Here is a 22,452-nt window from a genome sequence, read left to right on the forward strand (position 1 = left end):
GATCTCTTCCAGTTTTTATAACCATTATATCATCTGTCAGCATTTATCGCTAAGTAGATTGTTTGAAAGAAACTGTTTGGCACGATTGTCCGTATATTTCCTGTGAATTTATTACCTGTTTTGTGTGACTGATTGCTTCCTTGATTTTTCCCTGAGTCTTTGTTCAATCTATTAACACTCTCTTTTCACAAAAGGGGAAAAACTGCATGAGAGAAATTAGATTTGACATAATTACATGTTTTAAAAGTAGCATTCTTCTTCTTTTTTTAAAAAAATACAATGCTTTCAGAGATTACAAGTGTAGCAAAATAGACTTTCAAAATGTCGGTGAAACAGCACTGATTCCTAATATGCCGATTTACTAAGAATAAAATGAAATTGCTACAGCATTTTGTTACTAGACTGGCACTCCAACTATCCGTCCGTCTGCTTTTTGTGGGTTCATTTTAGTTGGTTAAGAGTCAAATAGTCTGAAAACTATTTTTTATAATTCATAATCGTGTTTCTAAATGTGAAAACACAGTTTTAGCTTTTGTTTTCGGGAAGCCGATGTTTTACAAGGACATAAAAGCACTGCAGATTGAAATTAACTGGATGAAAAAGGCTTTTATGGAGGAAATACCCCTAACAAACAACAGCCCGGTGACCACATGTACAGCTAGAACACTAAAAATGTTTGGAGCACTGACCCCCTGGCGTTACAATCCAAGTTCCACATCAGCTCCCTATCAGGAACTCTGAAGCTTGCAGATTTAATTCTGCTTATCATATAAGTTGGAGTTTCGCCCTTGATAGGTTGGCACTGTGAGGGTTAAACGGTGCCCGCTCCCTGTGGCATGATATGAGCTGGGCCTTTGCCCGCGCACTCTTGCTCGTCTGCACTGAGTTGGTGTTAGGGGTTAAGAGTCAGTTGCTGCTCCAAGTGGCTTCCTATGTGACTCTGATCCCATTAGGGCTAAAGGTGTCTGTTCCATATGGCCTCCTGAGAGCTGGGTCTTAATCTCTGCAATGCTTGATGGGGTTTGGGTTAAATGGAGACGGGCTCTTGATAGCAAGTTATGCATATCTCTGAAGCAGCAGTTTAAGGGTTAAAGGTCGCTTTGCCCATTTTGCACGGCACTGTCTATAGGGGCAGCCACCATACCAGGCCAGAGGAAACTGAGAACACAAACACATGTGAAGTGAGAACAAAGAGGCCTCAACCACACACACACACACACACACACACACACACACAAATCATTGTGAAAGTTAAATCCTCTCAAACCAATGCTTTTCTTTTTTAAAGATGAATCTTCCATAAAAGCCAGGGGGAGGACAGACAGACACACCATGCAGACGGGCGCCTCTGGGAGAGTGTGTGTGCAGTTATCTCCTCTGTGACCACGCTTATTGACTTCCCCAGCCTAAACTACCACCTCGCTCAGACCTCAGGAGCACCACAGCACCACAGGCAGACAGCCATAAGTACATGTCCTCAGAGGGGACATAAAGTGGCGGGAACCCACCTCGATAAAAAGGCACCTCACAGCCTGGGAGGAAAAAATGAGGAAGGGAAGAAAAAAAAAAAGCTGTCTACTGATCCAAACTTTAAATTAAGTTAAGAGTTTCACATATACTGACGATGCATATGTATTTGATTGTTGCAGTTATTACTAAAAATGCCATTTTCTCCACTCTAATTTATAGAGTATAAGTGCAATTACGAAAGTACAATTTAAAACAAAAGAACAGTATATTCTTTTACGCTGCAGTATATGGAAATAACTACATAATAGCTTGCATCTGGTTGATTTATAGGTGGTATTTTGCAGTTGCCCTTAGCTAGAAAATCCCCCTATTGTGTTGAGAGTTGGTATAACATGTAAGTGGAGTACTGTTTACATGTAACCAAATGTGCCCTTGCAGCCCTTAAACTGGATCTTGCCAGATATGTGCGTGTGCGTGTGTGTGTGTGTATGTGTGTATGTGTGTGTGTGTATGTGTTTTAATTCGAGTATCCTGCTCAGTTTTATTGTTCTAAAAAAAAAAACCAAAATTTGTCACTACAAAAAAAAAGTATTCCTGCAATATTATTTTAAGCGAAATTTACAGTTTTGCAGAGACTTGATAAACCTTCAGCAAAACCGGTCCGGTATGAAACAACAGGCAGTCTCCATTTATAAACATGTGATTGTATGAAAAGATAGTATCACAGAAAAGTGAGCCAGAAGGAAAGAGCTGGACTGAAAGCAGCAAGAGCTGCCACGTCAGATGCTGCTGAAGCTTCTTGGCTGTCAGGACTGAAAGACACACACGCAGAAAGATACACACACAACTGCAGTATGGCCTCCACAGACACACACACACACACGCACGCGCACACAGAAACACACCACTAACTCAAATACATACGCACACGCGCACACAAAGAAGGGTTTGCCTTTGCAGTGCTGTTTGGGGAGTTGGAGTCATCAGCCAAGCCTGACACCCCTGCTCAGTGTAGCCATCACCGCTGTCTTTCTGTGAGTCAACATGGATGGAGCCGCTCCATCAACAACACAAGCCGGCCCTAATAATAAAACGAGCAAATCCCTCACTCCAGTTTGCCTGCCATACGCCAGAGAGGGCCTGCCCGGGGTCTGATCATATCCTGTTAGGATTGCTTCTGGATTTGCACTTATAATTTGGTTACACTCTTCAAGCATTCAAATAAATATTTTGTTTACTAAATTTCAGTTATGGTATTCAAATGCTTTTAAAAGTCCCTGTGACCAGATTGTCGTAACAGTATATGCAAAAATGTCCAAACATTTATTCGCATACACAGAGAAGAAAGCACAGTATGCCCTGGATCAGATGCAAAATAGGATTTGGCCTCATCTTTATTTAGGCTAGCTTTCCCATTCCTGGAGAAATTGCATTATTGAATACAACAACACCATTGTTTCAGCAAATTTTAGACGGGCTTTCGGCTTTATGTATTTCCAGAGAGGAAAATCAAAATGTGAACACCGTTTTTCACTCTGAAGCAGAGAAAAGGCTCTTGTGCAGAGATTTGATTCTCCAGATAGCACTTGGCACCGTTTGCCTACTCTAAGTACTATAATATGGTTATGATGCATTAGCATTCCTTCACATCACCAAAGAAACCCAATATGTGTATATCAAGTATTTTAGACAGCGGAGGAACAGAAAAGAGGCAGAACGAGAAACAGAGAAGGGAAGGAGGTCCAGAAGATGGAAAGCCAGGTAAAGGATTAGCATAAAAAGCCAATAGGGAATAAAAAGTTGCCCATTGAGCAGCATTCCAATGGACAAAGCCTGGTGAATGGTGAAACTGTTTAAGATAGCTCGTGCTGTTCTCAGGAGAGGCAGACAGGGAGTTAGTAAAGTGGCTTTTAAGCTCACCAAATCCAACATATCCCAGATAAGACTATGGCTCCTCCTGAGGGAATGAAAGAAAGGAGAGGGGGCTGGAAAGAATGAGGTAAAATAGACAAGAAATGGTTGAGGTAACAGATGTAATGAGAGCAAAAATGAGAGCTGGGGGAGTTGATGAGGAATGATAGAGAAAAACAAAGATAGGCAAACACATCTATAAAAAAAGGGGGGGGGGGACAGAAAAAGAAAAAAGTATAAAGAAATGAGGTGTATGAAAGTGAGAGCGTCTTTCAAATGAAAACACATGTGAGTTTTGGTGTTGCTTGAGCCCGTCTCAGAGAGTGCAGTGAATGAACCCGGAGACACCGAGCGGCCCTGCCTTCGTCTCCAGCAGGATTTTATCACCTGCATGAAAAGCAGCTTGAACACACACTGGCCAACATCATCAATCTCCGCTCGGCTGTGTTATAGGAGGAACCTGCGCAGGCTCTTTATGTACCTTTTAATGCTTGGATACTTTTCAGGTAACAAACTCATGAAGTAAAGTTGCAAAACTCCTTCTAAATGCACACGTATTTACAATTCCTTAAAAAAAAAATTCTCACCCAACAAAAAAGGAAAAAAAAAACCTTTTTCTTTTTTTTGTGGATAGTTTACAATCTTAACTGCACCACTTGAAAGACAGGAGACAGGTGCACGCATGCACGCAGGCCAGAAAGCAGGGAGTAAACAAACAAGGGTTCATTTTAATCATCCCTAGCCTGTTTATTTAGCACCGGTCAGGATTTAACTAATAAACCTTTTTAAACTCCATTGCAAAATTCCTTCTTTTTCGACTGCAGGAAGAACATTCAAACAGTATTAATTCCTCTGCTGGGAAAAGGGACAGCCTTTTCCCGGAGCAATCCATAACATCTGAATATAAAAATAAATATGAAGAGCGGGCGCGCTCTTAACCCCAAAGTGAGGAGGGAAAAAACCTGCCGGGAGGTTTGATGGTGCTGTATGTTTTTCCTCTGTTTCGCTAGCATCTGGGATAACCTTTTTCAGTTACTCTCGCTGTGTTTGAGTACTTTAAACTGCCACCATTTCTCTTTTTGCCGACCTCCTTATTAATTTTAATCAGTCTTTTGATTAAGGTTGCCCTATTCTATTTCTGTCTTCTTTTTCTTTTTTTCTCAATCTTTTCCGTCACTCCCTCACTGCCTCTCTCGCTCTCTGCTGGACGCCCCAGTGCCAGTTAACACACCACAAGCCAGAGGGAGGACCGCAAGAATGCTTAAATCAGCATAATTAGGCCTGTGTGTACTTTAAACACACACGTTTCCCCCAGTCCTGGACCCCTGCCACCCGTACACCGCTGTGTACGCAGCCACGGCCTGTCTCTTTGAGTCAATAAACACAAACATATCAGCAGTCAGTCTCACAAACGTTTACACAGTATACACAGACATACATATGCAATACATGAGGTGAAAAATGATGCAGTATCCTTCTTCCACCCAAATGAAGCTACCTCCCTCATAGAGCTGTCACCCCCCCCACCCACCCTCCGGGTCCAAACCACCATCACCACACTAACAGTTTGACCCTTTACACTGCGTAGCTGAAGGGGAGGAAAAAAAATGTGTTGAATACGCGGGTGGGGGTGGTGGGGTTTACTCTGCACGTCCGCTCAAACATTTCCATAAGCGAGCCCGGTAAAAATTAAGCACGAGCATGCACTGAAACAATGGCAAGGGATCTCGATTGGGTTTGTGGTTTTGTCCCACACACACACATCTGTATGTGTTTTAGGTTTCAGTGGTGCATTAACAAACAACAGCCTCCCAGCGAATCCAGAGTTTCGAGCTGCATATGGGGATTATCAGTAGTCATTACAGACCATTTAATAGCAATCAGCATAATCAAAAATGAATCAGTCCTATCATGTGAATTTCAGATGGCTAATATCACTGCCTGGGTGGATCATATTAGTTAAGATGGAGGACTGATTAGACAATATTTGGCATTTCGTTTTACTTAAATGATCTCACAGAGACCCGCATGCTTTGGAAAGAAGCTCAAACTTGTCTTTACTAACACATTTTTTTTGTTTCTTCTGGGGGTTTTTTTGTGGGGTTTTTTGCCATTTATAAGAATATCTCTATAACAGAGCTGACACCCATGAACGAAGCCGCGCTCAGTACAAAAGTCTGAAAGTCAGCAGCTACACAGCGTTCAGAGGCATCCAATCAAAACATTACACTCCCTCCCTCAGGAGTATAAACAGCGACTGCTCCCGAAGAAGCTTCAGGTGCAGATGGACACTGCGAGCGAGGCCTGCACTTGCACAAACAGCTCCAAACACAGCAAAACCCAATCTTGTGAATCGAATGAGAGGAAGAGTGCCAAACATGAGAGGCCGGATACACTTTAATTTATTCGGTATTCTAATTTCCTCCCTGAAGTTATGCACAGAGCACAAGTACCTCGTGAAGAGCAATACGCTCACCCCTCTGACTTTGGAAGTACAGTGGCGTTTCCATGGAGTTCATATGTCATGCAAGCAAAACATGGACCTAATTTGATTTCCATTTTTGACATCGGCCGCCTCAAAAACAGATAAATCTTATGTGGCCTGAGCTTAGTTTCTCCAGAGAGTGATTAGAACACTATGCTCGGTCCACTTAAGAAAAAAAAATTGTCAGCAGCATTTGATCAAAGTGGTGTGATACTGTTTATATGAGGGTACACAGTGAAAACTGGCCACAAAGAAGCCACTCTGTGTGTCTCTCTCCCTCTGTCTGTGGCCTCTTTCTCTCTGCCTCACACACATATACACACACATACAGGGGCATGAGCACACTCATTTCTCTGTTTGTGTGCTCACACAGCTGTGGATCTTGCGCTGGGTTCAACCAAGGTAAAGATATGGTATATTACGCAATGGCTTATAGATTTTTCCACCCCTGGCGAGCTGCCAGCGCTCTCAACAGGAGTGAGAGAGAGAGAGACAGACAGAGTGAGAGGGAGAAAATCAGAGAGCAGCACACTTTGTTCCACAAAGTCTGACTCACTAACTGGATTCCCTGGCTGCAGTTGGAACTACAGACCTCTGTGACCAGCAGTTACACTGCGGACACATGGCTGAACAGAAATGTGTGTGCGCGCACGTGTGTGTGCGTTACTTAATAATACAGGGAATTACAATTGTCAAAGGGAATCACGGTGATTGGGAGTTTGCAAGCGCATCCGTAACAAATGTCAGACATGTTCGTTTGGCCCGGTTGATTTTTCGGCAAACGCTCCCGTGGCTGCTGCAGCCCTGCACCGCACTGCCTCTTCTAACTCACACAAATGTACACAGAGCCCAGTCAAAAATAAATGACCTTAGCCAGTCATTCAACACACTGGGCTGTCGTGGCTATACATCCTGCCCTATATATTGCCATCAATAACCATTTAAAAATGCAGTAAACATATCGCCAAAGGCTTAGGTGTCGAACAGTAGCCTGCGATTGCTTTGCTTGCATTTAATTCGAAATGCCTACACTTTTATGATCTGTTTGTTTAAGGAGAACGCCAACTTTTTCCGACGAGGCAAAACAATCACAAGGCTGTTTTAACTGATTGGGGGGAAAAAAAGCACAAATAAATGTCTTTGACGTGAACAACAAAAATGTGCACACATGACAGACATTTTGGTGCAGACTACTTCCAAAATGAGACTTGGAAGAGTCAGCAAGAGCAGCCCAATCTGTTTTGAATCTGACGCTCGCCTGTCAGGATGATCAATCAGAATGTTTTCTTGATTTACTTACTGAGTACGTGACATGCATATGTTAATGAAACTTGCACTCTTCTCATATCAGCCTCGTCCATATTTTCCCGCCTGGATTAAGGAGGGAGCCATACTGTTCACACGCAAGGAAACAGAATTGCTTTCACTGAGCTGATTTGGCCTAGATCTCACTCACTGAGGTTTCCCCTACTCTTTTAATTGGGCTCTTGATGCTGGAAATAGGGTATACTTCCTCTAATTAGCTATATCTATAGCGTATGGGAGGGTGATGAATGCATGCATGTGTAAAATCCTCTTTTGAGCAACTCCAAACTAACTAAGAGCTTTAATTTCACGCTAGGCTGCATTGTCCCATTCAGTGGGGTTACCCCCACAAAAAAAAGAAAAAAAAAAAAAAGCCTCTGAGAAAATCAAAAAGAACGAAAAACACACCAACGGGTCACACAGGAGGGGGATGGAGCAAGATACAGGGAGAGGGTGAGACAAACAACAACAACAACTGAAGCTCATCCTCGAACAATGCCGATCACTCACTAACCGTTACTTCTCTTTAAAAGGGAGCTAATTGAGAAGGTGGAGGGGTGTGGAGGAGAAGGAGAAGCGGGGATGAAGGTGAAGGGGAGTCTGTCCCAAGCAGCTGCAAGAGCAGCGCACTTCTTTGGCTCTTGCATCTTCTCATCTCTTGATTCCTTAGTGGTTTCTCACATTTCCATCGTCTGATGATTTCATCTCTTTTGCTGGCAAACTAAAGTCTTTTCACGTTAAATGACTGTAAACTGCTAGTTGTTGCACCTCTGATTCTGAAACCTGAGAAAAAAATAACAGTCTTGCACAGGGAGGATATGCAATTATCAGTCAATCACACGAGCACTTTACACACTTAATTCGTACCCCAGCCAAGATTAAAATTATATCGCATAGTGAGCAAAGCAACAACAAAAGCTCTGAGGGACAATTGTGAAAATTTGATTTTGGAGCATTTTCCACCCCCGTGACAAAAACTGGCAAAGGCTAAAGTCGGAGCAGCGTTCCCAGTATCAGCACAGTGAGGGGATTTCGACTCTGCTGCTGCTGCTCCTGCTCCTGAACGCGTCTGTCTATCAGTCTATAACATTACGTGAGTGTTCATTCTCTTTTCGGATGAGTTTGCGTATCTTCATGCATACATGTGTGTGCAGTATGGCTCGGTAAACAAAACTATCTCAGACCAACATAAGACCGCTATAGGGGCCGCCTGCTACCACTGGCCACAGATCAACCTAAACCTAATCCACACTAGAAGGCAGAGGACAGGGAGGAGGTAACATGTGCACACGGCCACACATAAACACGCGCATATCGGCCACACAAACACATGCTCATCCATCCAGAGGACAGCCACCTATTACCGGATTGTGCCAAGTGCCTCGGTTAAGCATGATAAATCCATTTTCTATGGGCAGTTGGGAAGACTGCACAGATAAGGGATAAGCAGAGCGCCACTGTTTTGGATTTAAATCACCTCCAAGACAGATTCACCCACATTCACACACTGCCATAGGAGGACTGTCCAAGAGCTACCTTAGGCTTTAGGTGGGGCTTTATGGGTCCTTCAATTGCATATTTTTTTCTTTTTTGGTGACGTTACAAACAAAAACTCATAATTTTAGTATAGACTACCGTTTGACACTATGCATGCGATTTCAAAATTTTGAGTAACAATTTAAGTTAATTTAGGCACAAATCAATCCCTCACACATATCAGGCACATTTATTGGTAGCCCGTGATCCAGATGTATTTAGACACTGCTAAACTGACATCAACATGTGCCATTTCTTACTCCCAAGCACGCTTTCCTTCGTGCCTGCCTACCAGCTCTCACTTGGGGCCAAGGAGCGTAAGTTGGACCTTGTCTGCCTCTAGCAAAGGATGAATAAGTAAAAAGAACACAGTGTACCCCTGGGTTCTGCCTACAACTCACTGCCGGCCTGCCTGCTTGCCCTTGGCCTGCAGTTGGCGGGCCATTTTCACCCTGCTTACCGTCCACCACGACAGAGCTGTGCATGCAAACTAGCTATGTGTGCGCAGGATTATAGGGCGTGTGTGTGCATGTGTGCGGTGCAAAGTGATGCCGGTAAGGATTGGTATGTTACCAGATCATGCAGACCCACCTCGGCTTACACCAGCAGTCACTGACCGGTCCCAGTGAAACCAGAACCTACGCTGACGCAGGAGAGCCGTGGCCCAAAACGGGACGGAAAAACAAGTACTGTACGCACACAAAAAGCACACACTAGCAGGTAGTTAGCTGTGACGGCATGGGACTTGAACATTTGACACTTTGTGACAATGGCGACTTCTAGGTGGAAACCTGAAAAAGAACAATCTCAAAATTCGGCTTAAGAATGAATGTTTGATTTGGACAGTCTAACTGTATAGAAACTGGCTGTGTGAATTTCACACAGATTGCCACACATATTGTGCGCTGCTCCATATACAGTGATTCACTTGGCTGTTTGGTTGCGATAAAAATGCTTTTATCTCTATCACCAAAGATACTGTCTGCAATATCTTCACTTTCCCCCCCTCCTCTTCTTGTGCTATTGCTATATGGCACGGCTACTGTAGCCTGTGCACATTTCACTTCATGCTTCTAATGGCTCAGCCAATCGCACATGGCCGAGTGAATTTCAAGGACTCATTTGAAGTCCAAAAAAATCTAAAACCCTTAAGAAGTGCGTATAATTGGACATGAATGGCGTATGAGCGAGAATCAAGTGAACAAATAAAAATGTTCTGCGCGTGAACCGCGAGGGGAACAGTTAAACAATCTCCCGGCACATTGTTAAACATTTCTTATTTTGCGGCAAAAGCTTCAGAATTTGGCGCTAGCAACCCATCTCATTTTGGATAAACGGGACTTAACAGCAGTCTGAAATAACCGAATTCAAAAACGCAGCACATAGAAGTTTTAATTAACGACGCCCCCGCCCCCCTCGACCTTCAAGCCGCATTAAAACTTCATGCAAATGCATTTCCGTCACAGGGACGTGAAACAATGCCACGCGTACGCAAAAAACAAAAAACCAACTCCTGCTAATGTTTGGCAATGTTTTGCACCGCCACTTTGGCTCGTCGGTCCGTCACCTACCAGGCTATTCCAAAAAAGCTTTTATCAGCATTAATAATGCATTGTAGGTTGTTTACACCACTTTTACATGTTTTCTGTGATTTGTGAATTATTTACACGACAGTGATCAAGAACAAACTCTTAATGGAGTCACTGGACGAATGTGGAAGGATGGATGGATGGTTAGGCTACAAGCAATCTACATTACGCACGTCAGCATCCGTGTGTACACTCATGTGGACCCACACACACACACACACACACACACAAACGGCGTGTATTCCGTTTTAATGAAGCATCAAAAAGATAATTAAAAAGAGCAGAGCATAAATTAATGCAAATGTTTAAGTCATGTTTCAATTACAGGTGTGAAAGAAGCAGGATGCACGGGCGTCTTTGGGGTTAATCTTTGACTGGTGTTATCTTAATATACTCGACATACAAACACGAGCTCTCAAGGAGATACGAGAGAATGCAAACAAACCAGCTTTGCTTGATATCTGTCACTAGACCCGTAGACGCAGTAACAGCAGCCTAAGCAGATCAATATGTATCACGCATATGGGCAGCACGAGTCCATGCGGCGCTCGTGTGAGAGGATCTGCTGCCAATTAATTTTAATTAATGGAAAGAAAGAGGAAACTCGATGCGGACCTCGCCTCATACCGCCAGGCTCGGAAAATTATCTGTACTAAATATGCAGTAGGGCTGCTGGACTTATTTTACGGGGCAAATCAAATGGGCTATTGATTATTAAATGTCATTCTGACTCTATAAAACCTGCAGACGGCAGAACAGTCAAGAGAAAGCGGGAAGAAAGAGAAAGAGGCCGACGCGTTTCTAGGGATGCCTGTGATTCCGGGGTTTTTTTTTTTTGACGTAAAAACAAACTAACGGAGAAGAGACATACATACATGCATACACATTATACTTTAGTTTCAGTCAAAGAAAAAGCAAAACAGGTCTGGTCTGAAGGCCTGAAATAACTGTGAGAAGGAATTCTGCATGTTTTCCTCGGAGCTCTCGAAACCAGACTGTTCTGTTTAAGGAAAGGAATGATTACAATTCTCTGCTCCACTGCAAAAGGCTGTGCAGCTACAATATGGTTTGGAATACATTTTTTTTGCAAAACGTATGAATATTACAAGAAAGCATTTTGTAGGACTAAAAGAAACGCAGGGCTGCAGGCCGTGACCTTCCTGTATCATTGAAATGTAACACGCAAGCTGGAAGCCAAACTGTGATTTTATTATGTTTTTAAAGTCAAATTAATGCGCAAAAATTATACATCATAAGCCTTATAATTGACATTTATTGCACTGCAGGCTGTAACTTACAGGTAACTGAAGCTTGTGTTTAAAAAAAAATCATTTCTTACTGACAAATGGGCCGACTGATATTAAACGGTAATTATTAACTCCACCTTTAAATAAAAGCTTGCTGGTGACGTGCGTGCAAATAAAGAAGTGCTTTTATCCCGGTGTGTGAATTTGATAAGCCGAGCGGCAGAAGGGAAAAACGGACCTGCGGTGGCCTGGAGCAGCAGGCTCGGCGCTCCTGTGGTCCTCATCTGTTAACTCTGCAGTTACTGTTCTAATATAACTTGAATAAACATAACTTTAAATGCATGTGCTCTGTCGGGCACAAAAAGTGCGGCGCTGTAAAGAAAATGAAAAAGGTCATTTACAGCGTGACCTTTGAGCTCCCGAGGCCTGTGATATGATCTGTTTTGATTTACAGATAAAGGCTCCTTACGCACTGAAACAACACACGCCGAGCTCATAAAGACAATGTATTTACTGTTATGAAAAATGAAACAAAAAGAAAAATAAAGCCTAAGCTCTACGTCACTTCTGTCAGAAAAATCAACAAAGACAAAAACAAAGGTTTGAAGGTTGTCCTAGTCCTGTGTTTTCCTTTAATCTCGAATTTATTTCTAGTGCACATTTTACAGATATATATCAAAGGAACATTATAGGGTATGAGGTGAAACAAGATAATGCAGAGTTTTAGTGCACAGTGGCAGAAATGCGTAGAGGAAATGAGCCTTGAAAGGTCAAAACTAAGTCTGTAATTTCGAAGTTAGGTGAAAACCTTTGAGCTAAATATTAACAGATCTCAGTTAAAAGCTGCAGTTCAAAGAAAATGTTTTAAAGCAAATTGATCAAAACTTTTTTTTTAACTTAACTTATTCCTCTGTGTAGAACCTGTACCTGATCCACGGCCTTTAAAATTACGCACATTACATTCTCCCGCTTTTTTTTTAAACCGGGAGAATCCCTAAAAAACTTCCACCTATACTGACTTTCATATAATGATTTTGTAAATATCACGGAGTGGTTCTGTTGTTTATTTAAAGGGCACCTCTGTTTTGTCATTAATCAATCTGACACCACCGAGAACACACACATGCACACTTGCCCACAATTTCTTATTTGGCTAAAAAACCAAAAAAACAATTAAAAATAAATAAATAAAATAAAGTACTTTGTTTTGTTTCTGCTGTTGCAGAATATGATAAATCCAGTTAAGATTGCATCTACGACGTGACCCTTAAAGGCCCCCGTGGCTGAAAACTGGCAGACCACCCTACAGCCGTAAGTTAGAAACCTTAAAAAAAAGAAGAAGATTTTACTACTCAAGAAGCTTCATTAAAACTCGTTCGTGAGCTTTATGGATAAAACCAGTTATTGCCTCCGTTTGTCTGGAATTAGTCGCAAGCTGTCAGGACACCCAGCCCCTCTTCCCCTTTCTCCAACCTCCGTTTTATATAAAATAGATTTGGGAGAAGCGCCATTTTCTCTCCAAACCATGCGCAATGAGACGCACAAGAAAGCCCGTTGGAGGAGTGCCATTAAAAAAGAAAGGGGGAGAGAGAGCGCGCGAGAGAGGGAGAGAGAGAGAGAGAGTGAGAGAGCGAGGGAGGTTAAACACTATCGGGGAAAAGAGAGCAGAGTTGGGAAAAGCTCCTTCGTACGCAGCAAATGACAAGTAGCAGCGCGACAGGCGACACAACACTGTAAACCACGTACAGTAAAAACAAACCGGAGGCGCGCTACACCGGGGGGAAGGAAAAAAAAGCAAAGCGCCGGAGCCTTAAAACGGCGATATTCTTCCATACCTGTGTCAAGCAGTAAGGGGAGTACATGTTGGAGTCTACAGATGAAATTTGGAGTTGCTGATAACAAAGTTGGATGGAGGTTCGCTGCGGTGCCGCATTGCAAAGCCGCTGTGGCTCAGTCCAGGCTGTAACCCCGCCTCACTTGCAGTGAAAGCTCCGCACTAACTTTAGAGGAAAGTTTTTGCTGCTCTCTCTCCCTGCCTCCCTCCCTCCCTCCCTCTTTCTCTCTAACGCTCCCTCTCTCTCACTCACTCTCTCTCTCCCTCCCCGCTTTCTATCAGATCGTCACAAACCTAACATTATGTTTGAAACGATCGTTATTTAAACGTCTCTTTTCTCTTTTCTTTTCTTTTTTTTTTTAAGAATCAACGCTTCGCTAAATCCTCCAAAGAAAAGTCGCTTGAGCTACAGTATTCCTGCAGAACTACAGGGGCTCAATGTGCGCCTCTGGTACTGTGCGGGCAGAGCAGTCAGCTCGTCGTATTTTAAAGATAGTAATACTTTTGTAAATGTGGCATGGGATTTCGCTTATATTTTACTACATGATTTAAACACTTCGTAAGCAGAAATCTAAGCTTTTAGTTCTGTTAAATAATGTGTTCTATCTATCTATCTATCTATCTATCTATCTATCTATCTATCTATGCTTGCAGTCTTTTGGTCATGTAAAAAAACAAAAAACAAATCTTTTTTTGGTGCAGGGATATTTACTTTGACAAAACTGTCTTAAAAATCTTTGCCAATCACTTGTGTTTGCCAGAGCAAACACAAGTGATTGAGGTGGCAGATTTCCTCAAAAAGATCCCTTTTCTGCTTTCATATCCTTTGCTCTTATGAAGAATGCAGAAGCAAACCCAAGTGTAACCAAAATAGAAAGACCAAAAAAAAGAAGAAAGTTTTAAATTTACAGCTCAGATTATGCTGTGGTCCTTTGTCAGCCAGTCATCTGGATGGTGGCACAAAGCTTTCTGCGTACAAGCTATTTAAATGTCTTACAAGTTTGTTGAAGGGGGCCCGATTGTTAACTTCACTATGTGTTACTGTAAAGTAAACGTGCGCAGTAGGGTCGGCTTTTCATACTGCTGAAACATCTCATTAAATCTGGACCGCCTATTTTTATTTAATGCATTTTATAAGGTGTCAGAGCTCAACATGAGCCCTGACTCTGTAGCTCCGCTTTAGCTCGAGATGCTGCGTGCCGCTCGTTTTAAGTAAAGAGCTCATCATCTGAAAGTTATAACCAGACTTAAATATTTACAATGGCAGGCACATTCATGAACCTAAACAAGTCCAAAATTATTACAGCAAGTTGTAAATTCTGCTGTCTAAGAGAGTCATTTTTTTCAGCCATGATACATTTTGCTTTGCTATTTCTGCTTTTGTTTTTAACTGAATCCAAGTCATATTCCAGTATACGGTATATGTTTATGGGGACAAAAGATACCTGAACTTGTGCAAAGTGCTCTAAACCGGTCTCATTGTGCCTCTATTGTATGGAAGCAATACACTCTGGTTCTAATCAGGCTTGGCTTTATCCTCACCCGCTCCCTGCTCCTCAGCCTAATCAAACTCATATATGCAGGCAGAGTGCCTGCAATTATACATAAGCCTCTGCCTTGTGCATGTGTGTGTTAGAGTGTGTGTGTTTGTGTGTGTGTGAGAGAGAGAGAGAGAGAGAGAGAGTGAGAGAGCGAGCATTAGTATTTGGAAGCATGCGTGTGCCTGTGTGTGAATACAATTCTATATGTGCAAGTCTCCGTGTGTGTATGTGTTCCAGTTGTGCAAAAGTTTTTGCTCCCACCCACATGTGTGCACAAGGGTGCGGTTTTGGGGGTTGAAGTCACCCTCGTGCTTGGATGCCAAGTTTTTTTGGGGGGGGGATGAAGCTGTGCAACTTTACGAGACCTCAGCCTATGTAGCATACATAGAAACCTACACCACAAACGCACCATCATATAGTGTACAGTAGAGACAGACACACATACACTCACAGTTTCAGTGCATTCATGAACACAAATGTCTGTTGGTCAAAGATATATTGGCACAAACAACCAGAAAAAGAATTTCACCCAGAAAAAAAAAAGAAAAATCTAAATTGAAGTGAAAGAAAGTAAAACATATTGAGGTGTAGTGTTCTTTTCCCAAAGTCTCTCCTCTTTCCAAACCACACCCCACCACGGCACAGGCCCAAACCCCAAAGCTTTTGTCCGCTCTCTCGCTTTCCCTCTTTTTCTTTCTGTCTACCCCATTTTTTCTCTTTCTCAGTGGCTCTTTTTAGTGTCACTTTCTCCTTTTCTGTCTCATAATCTTCAGCTATTCTCCCTTTCTTTAGTTTCTTTCTTTCTTTCTTTTTTTTTTTTTTGCTGTCCTCATCACACACACACTCTCCCTTTCTGCTGCCTGATTTTACTGGTTGTCTTTGTTTCTGGCTTCAGTCTGACATTAGGTGTCCATCTCAGTATTCAACACAGGCACTTGGCTGCAACAAACAAACTATAGCAACCGACCGCAGGAGTTACAAAACACTGACGCTTGGGCTTTCTTTCCAAACTCTCTGCCTATAATCAACACAGTCCTGTCTCAACATCACCTTTGAAAGCCCCTCGAGCACACAGGGATCTAGTGGTTTCTGAGACTACGCTTGCCATTAAAAAGCACATGAGAAAACCATATGGCGTGCCTAAAGTTAGCATGTTGCGGTCTCCCATTGACACACAGCACTACTCATATCCTCGTTGTTTACCAATGCCTGTGGCTAGGCCATTAAATATTGAATGTGATGTAGCATACTGATACTGCCATTAGCATGCTAAATGTGTGAGACAGGTGGTTGAGGCTGCCTTTCAAAAGGCAGGAAATATGTGAACGGAATATTGTGTAACTGTACCGTTTACTACGGCATACAGTGTAAATATTGTTTGAGTAAGCTGTTTACGTCTGCCTGCGAAGCGGCATGCCAGTCAAATGCATACAGGCATATGCAGTCAGAAAGACATGGCTGACCGGCCGCTACGGCTAAAAAGCATATCATATACAGTGTGGATCCCAGAGACTATGGATCTGTTTATAATGTGAGTGTGTATGCAGAGCACTGTGTTGGGCCTGCTGCTTTTTTAAAAAATGTGTTTACTATATGTTATACTCTGACGGCTTTGGATTTGTGCATTTTTACCATATTTGTATTCAGCGGTAATAAAGACGTATAGATTTATTTTGCTGGGATTATGTCATAATTAGTTTGTTTTAAAAGTGGAAAATGGAACAAGTCATATTGAAGCGCGTAGGCCAAAAGAGCAATTTTCCAGGCAGTCTAGCAGTTATCGCCAAACTCATTCTGAAAGCTGATTTTTTGGGGGGAAATATTTGTGAAAATTACCATATGTATAACATGTAACACAGGCAGTATCCTCCAGAAAAATTTCAGTTTTATAACGTCAAGCATTTTTTTCTTTGCTTTAACTGGCTTCTAACTTTTGCCCTGCACGTGAAGCGTGTCCTTCACATGAATCTGCAACAAAACCAATTTTCTGCCAAGCCTAAATAATCCCTTATAAAAATACATGTCACGGAAAAGTTGACATTTTTAGGAAACATAGTGTTTTTGCAGGGCACTTTTGCCACATGTCAGCGCAACTGACAGATGAACTGAGAACATTCATGAAGACGTGTGGGAATTTTTTTTTTTGTGTGTGTGTGTGTGTGTGTGTGTGTGTGTGTGGAGGAAATGGACATATGAGCAAGCTAATAGCACAACGTCAACACAAAATGTGGATGTATTTTCTGAACACATTACTGGAACCCCAGAAACAAACATTCATCATGGCAAGAATGAAGGTAGCATAGTGTTTCCTATGCTGTGGTCAGACCATGTCAAATGAATGCACTAATGAGGCTTTTATACTTTAAAAATCCTTCCCCCTACAAAAGAAAAACAGATTGCAGAGACTGGGTTCCTTTTTTGTTTTTTTGTGTCCAGGAAATATATCTTGGGACATCAGTGCAATTAAAAGGACAGATACAGAGAGCTTGCAGTGTGTATGTATTTTGGGGATGTGTATACCCTATATGTATCAGACACGAGGAAACATTCAGGCATCCCTGGGCCTCTAGTGGGATCGTCGTTCACCAGGTAGGTGTCAGTAGCCTGAAAAACAGAGAGATAGTTATTCAGTTAAAATTGTTTCCATGTAGCTGAAAAGTCATGTTGCGAAATACAGCACAGATTTTAGCCCAGCATATATTTTATATCATTTTAATATTTATTAGATAAAATATTATAATTGGATTTCGTTGCTCTTTAATAACATATAGTATATTTAAGAAGTATTGCAATGTTTAAAGCAATCTCACAACACTCTGTTAATTTGTTTAAACCAGTGTAATTTAGATTGTGGCAAAACGAAATTGTGATTTTTCTTCCCTCCTCTTTGTGAGACATAACCCTAAAATGTACCCGCTCCGTGTGAAACAGTCTTTTAACCCCAACTGGTTTCATTTCTTCACAGAAGCTCCACAACACTTGCACTATAAATCCCCAGTCAGATTGTCTGTAAGTACAAGGGTGTATGCATGCATATGTGTGTAGGTGTGCATTCAGGGAGCTTCATTTGTATTCTAAGTCAAGCAGGCAGGCGGGCAGGCAGGGTTCTGGCAGGGCCCGGAGCTGTGAAATAGGCTCTCCTTGCAGTTCTGCAGTTGATTGGATCAACCTATCCCACTCTACTTAGCCGAAGGGAGCCCAAATCCCACAGCCGCTGTGCCGTTCTGTGAAATCCTATTTCATTTCACAACTTTAACGGATAAAAAAGCATGCACACACGCTTGTGCCAGCCCAAGACCCCATGCCACATTTATTCAGCGAACGGGAGCAGAGAGAAAACACTGCATGTGGTTGTGTGGAAATGCCGAAATGCACACGCATATAGTCTAACCCTCTTGAAAATATAATCGCCCGTATGCATATACATTTTTTCCACACCCATGTTCGCTCTGCCTCACGCGCAAACACACAGCAACACGCACCAGCGCACACACACACCGATATACACGTGCATGCCACTTACGCAGACACACAGACACAAACCCCATAATAAGAGCCAGACGTTGGCAGACCACACAGCCCTGAGTTGTGGTGAAAACAAAGGCTATTCATATCCTTCGCAATGAGAGGTCTGTATGGCTAACTCTCTTTCTCCCTCTCTCCCCAATCTCTCCCCTCAGCTTTTTATTACAGATAATCTGCACTCGCAAACCTTCCATTTTTCTGCAATTGTGCGATTCCTAATCATCTTTATTAGTCCATAAACATTGTTTTCTTTCCTATTTTTAGCCCTTTTTTATTGCTGAGGCTCTCGACTCCTTGAGGGGGCAACGCAGTGCCTATGTTGTGAAGTTTCAAAATGATGATGAAGCTGGGATTCAGAGGCCTGCTGATAAGAGAGCAAGGCATTATGGGAATGGGGTAATAGAGTCCCTCACATCCACAAATACCCATCCACGCTAATAGACATGCAGATCCACACACACACACACACACACACACACACACACAAGACAAAATGCAAGCGCCCAGATTCTGCCAGGCCACATGTGTCTGATAATGAAATGACGCCTCTGATTGGCTGGCAGGCAGAATAATGGCCTGGATCCACGACACCTGTGGTGGGGTCCACAGCAGTGCGAGCCTGCTGACTACCAGCAAGCAGACCACAATGCATCAGGTGTGCTGGAGCCTCTGTGATTGGCTGTCCCTGGCCAGAAACAGCGTCAGGTGCACCAGCAAGCCTTCCCTGATTGGTTGAGTCGAACCCAAAAAGCTACGGGTGGGAAAGAGCTGTTTTTATTGGCTGCTGCTGCCCAGTGCTGCTGGTGAATGGGTGTCTGGCTGGATGGCAGTGGGACAACTGGGAGCACTGACTATTTGAGAAAACCTTTTGTACATATGTAGGTCTTCGTACCCCCAGAATCTCAGCATTAGCTATCATTTAACCTGACTTCAGGAAGAGCAACATAACACACATAAAACAAACAAACAAAAAAAGCCCAACAACAATTGAACTCCAACAGTAGATAATTTGCTCTCATTTCATATTAACCATCCAACAAAGAGGAATTTAAACACCCACTTTATGCTGTTCGCCAGAAAAACAGGTGTTGATGAACCTCAATCCTATTGTGCAACAATGAATAACATGAAGCTAATGAATAGGCTAAGCTCTGTACCTGCCACCGGGGAGGCCAGAACATACTGATTCCCTTTGTAGTAAACCCCTAAAAAAAAACTCCAGGGCCCCCAAACACTTTCTCCTGCAGCAGTGTATGAATTATATATTGTACTATATATATAGAACATATGCCCGGCCCATATGGCCAGCCCTGAGCGAAAAAATCTCAAAGCCCTGCTTAATTAACATTTTAGAGGGAAGATTCGGAGGCGGGAGATTGAGTCAGTGACCTATTTGGAGTCCATCATCGCCCAATGCAAATGTGTTAATTGAGACAGATTTTCCTACTTCACAAATATGTGGAGTAGGGGATGCAGTGGAGGATTTTTATTTATTTATTTGTCTGAGCCATCTGATCTAAGGTATCTGTATAGGGTGTGTTTTAAACTGCCTTTCTTTCTGCCTTCACTGACAAAAGAAGACACTTCTCTTTCCTTGGCTCACTCGCTCTCTCTTTGGATTTAGTGTTGACGACCATATGGCCAAATTCTTTGGAGGTGAGATCTCCGAAACCTGCTCTCGCACTTGCACATACACTCACACATGTACTTACAAACACACCTCTACAGAGCTTTGTGTATGAAAGGCCCTGATGGTGGAATTTGTTCTCAGATGGCTCCATTTTAAAGCACATGAATGGCATCATATCAATGATCCCCCCCCCCAACCACACACACACACATCGCCCCACCTTTCCTCGCTTTCTGTCTTTCTGCATATCACATTAGCAGTTACACACAAAAACACACACTTGCACACTAATTCACCACCTACACATAAAAACTTACACTTGTCACACACCTGGTGCAGTCCTCTCCTTGTTTCCAGAAAACCTTTATCCTGGCCGCCCCACAATCATGAACCACAACCACTACCAGCATTGTAGATCCCGCTCTTTTCTTTTTTTTTCTTTTTCTTTTTTAAAAAAAAAACCATGGTTATTATAACCACCATTGTGTCTCAACCGTGTTTTTATCATCGTTATTTGGTGGCTGAAAAGCAACACTGCCAAGTTTAAGGCACAGGATGAAAATAGGGGGATGGGGAGAGGAAAACAGTCCAGCCAACCTGCGTGAGATGGCAACCACTTCAAAGATGCCAGGCCGCACCGGCGATCTGTTCCATGGTGTGTGAGGAGTGTATGAAAGGCAGAAATGGCCGCCGTGTGAGTCCCTGCCAAAGCTACCTCGGGGAGAAACGTTGGAAAAATACGATTTTTCACACAGCCTTCTCAGGGGGGGTGACGAGAAAACAGGGAGGCTAAGAAAGAAGATGAGAAACCGAGGGGCTGCATTAAAAAAATGATGGATGGATGGCTGAGTAGAGTGGGGCTAATTATTTCACTCCACTCGTGAGTCCTGAAGGTTTGCTTGGGTCAGAAGTACAGCCAAGGCGCAGAGCTGAAGATTGCATTTGGCTTAATTGTGCAGTTGTGTTTTACACAATAATACTAAATGTTGGGATCCTGGATAAGGCGGGAGGCACATCGTGTGAACAGCGAGTCTGTTTAAGAGGCCTGACTGCTGGAGTATTAAAAAAAATAGATGCCTCGAGTAAAAAGATATTTGACTTATGTGAGAAATTCATACAAGCTGGTTTGCGGTTTAATTTAAAGGTGAGGTGAGGTGAGGTGAGGTGAATCACCTGAATGTCAGATAGATAGTGAAACTATGCCAGCGTCGCGTTATTAAAAAACGTCTTTGTTGACCAAAACTGTTCAGTTAAACAGGTCTAAACAGAGCGCTCATTGTGACACACCCCAAGATGCACTTGGCCTGGCAACTTGCCTGTGAACTACTAATCTTGCTAGACAGGATAGGCTATGGCTGTGGCCTTATGATAATACCATGCCAGTTGTAACACTGAACTGAACCAGCAACATTTCACTGACACACTTGCTTGCACCAAACGCCCCCTTGGCACATTAAGTAACCCAATGCCACTGGCACCCTTCTTTGTACATGGGTCCTTATTCATTCTCTTATTTGAAGGTCCAAACCACATTCAACTAAGGTCTAGCTGCTCTGGTTAATGCATTTAACAATGAGGTTTGGGCTGGGACAATCAACCCATTGTGTCACACAAGGACTGATCCATGGGGAGATTTTCTTGTGGTTATGGTTCTAATACAGTAGAGTTTACCACAAAGACCAGGAAGCATGGAGTTACACACACACACACACACACACACACACACACACACACACACACACACACACACACACACACACACACACACACACACACACACACAGACAATATGACTCAAGGAGGCAGCGCGTTGAGCTCATTTCAAATGTCTCACCCACTTCCATCTTAACTGAAATGGTACTTTGAAAATGTATTTAATAATCTGGTAAAAGGTTTACGCCCACCTCCCAACTTGGCACCAATAAGTTTCTTGACTTTTATTTGACTGACAGGTTCTGTGGTTGGCACGTTTTCTCTGCAACAACCGCAGCGCAACCAACTGTGAAATTATAGGCCGAGAATCAAAACAAAACGAGCATCGTATTATCACTGCCAATTACGAACAATTGTCTAATGTTTGGCTTACCTTAAGATATATAGACAGATAATTGGAAAGCTGACATCAGAAGACACATGCGGCCTAGAATTTGACATCTTGAGCAACTTGGGGCCTATCTGTGTTGTTGTTTAGCAGGTATGACTGTGAGTCAGGGCAGCTGGGGCAAGCAAAAGTTTTTGGTAGGTGACCCCCTTGAAGTCACGTAAGGCTGACATTTATAACCCATAAAAAAACACGTGACAACGTGTGGGCTATGCGCCCTTCATGTAGAGAGGAATCAGGGTGCTCGTGCAAAGTTGGCGGCCGATGATAAATGTGCA

General features: G+C 42.8%; 1 protein-coding gene across 10 annotated transcripts in view; it reads right to left on the reverse strand.

Moving 5' to 3' along the window:
• The window catches only part of LOC134629269 (nuclear factor 1 X-type-like), a 109,949-nt gene that overhangs the window by 84,557 nt on the left and 2,940 nt on the right, over positions 1 to 22,452 (reverse strand). For 9 of the 10 annotated variants that reach the window (XM_063476466.1, XM_063476469.1, XM_063476468.1 and 6 more), the window contains exon 2: positions 17,439 to 17,522. In XM_063476466.1, the coding sequence (XP_063332536.1) occupies positions 17,439 to 17,522 (84 nt within the window). Of the gene's footprint in view, positions 1 to 13,378; positions 13,527 to 17,438; positions 17,523 to 22,452 lie in introns of those variants that run through there. The other variant, XM_063476465.1, reaches the window with a different exon arrangement.

Source organism: Pelmatolapia mariae, linkage group LG6 (genome assembly GCF_036321145.2).
Source record: "Pelmatolapia mariae isolate MD_Pm_ZW linkage group LG6, Pm_UMD_F_2, whole genome shotgun sequence".
Classification (NCBI taxonomy): domain Eukaryota; kingdom Metazoa; phylum Chordata; class Actinopteri; order Cichliformes; family Cichlidae; genus Pelmatolapia; species Pelmatolapia mariae.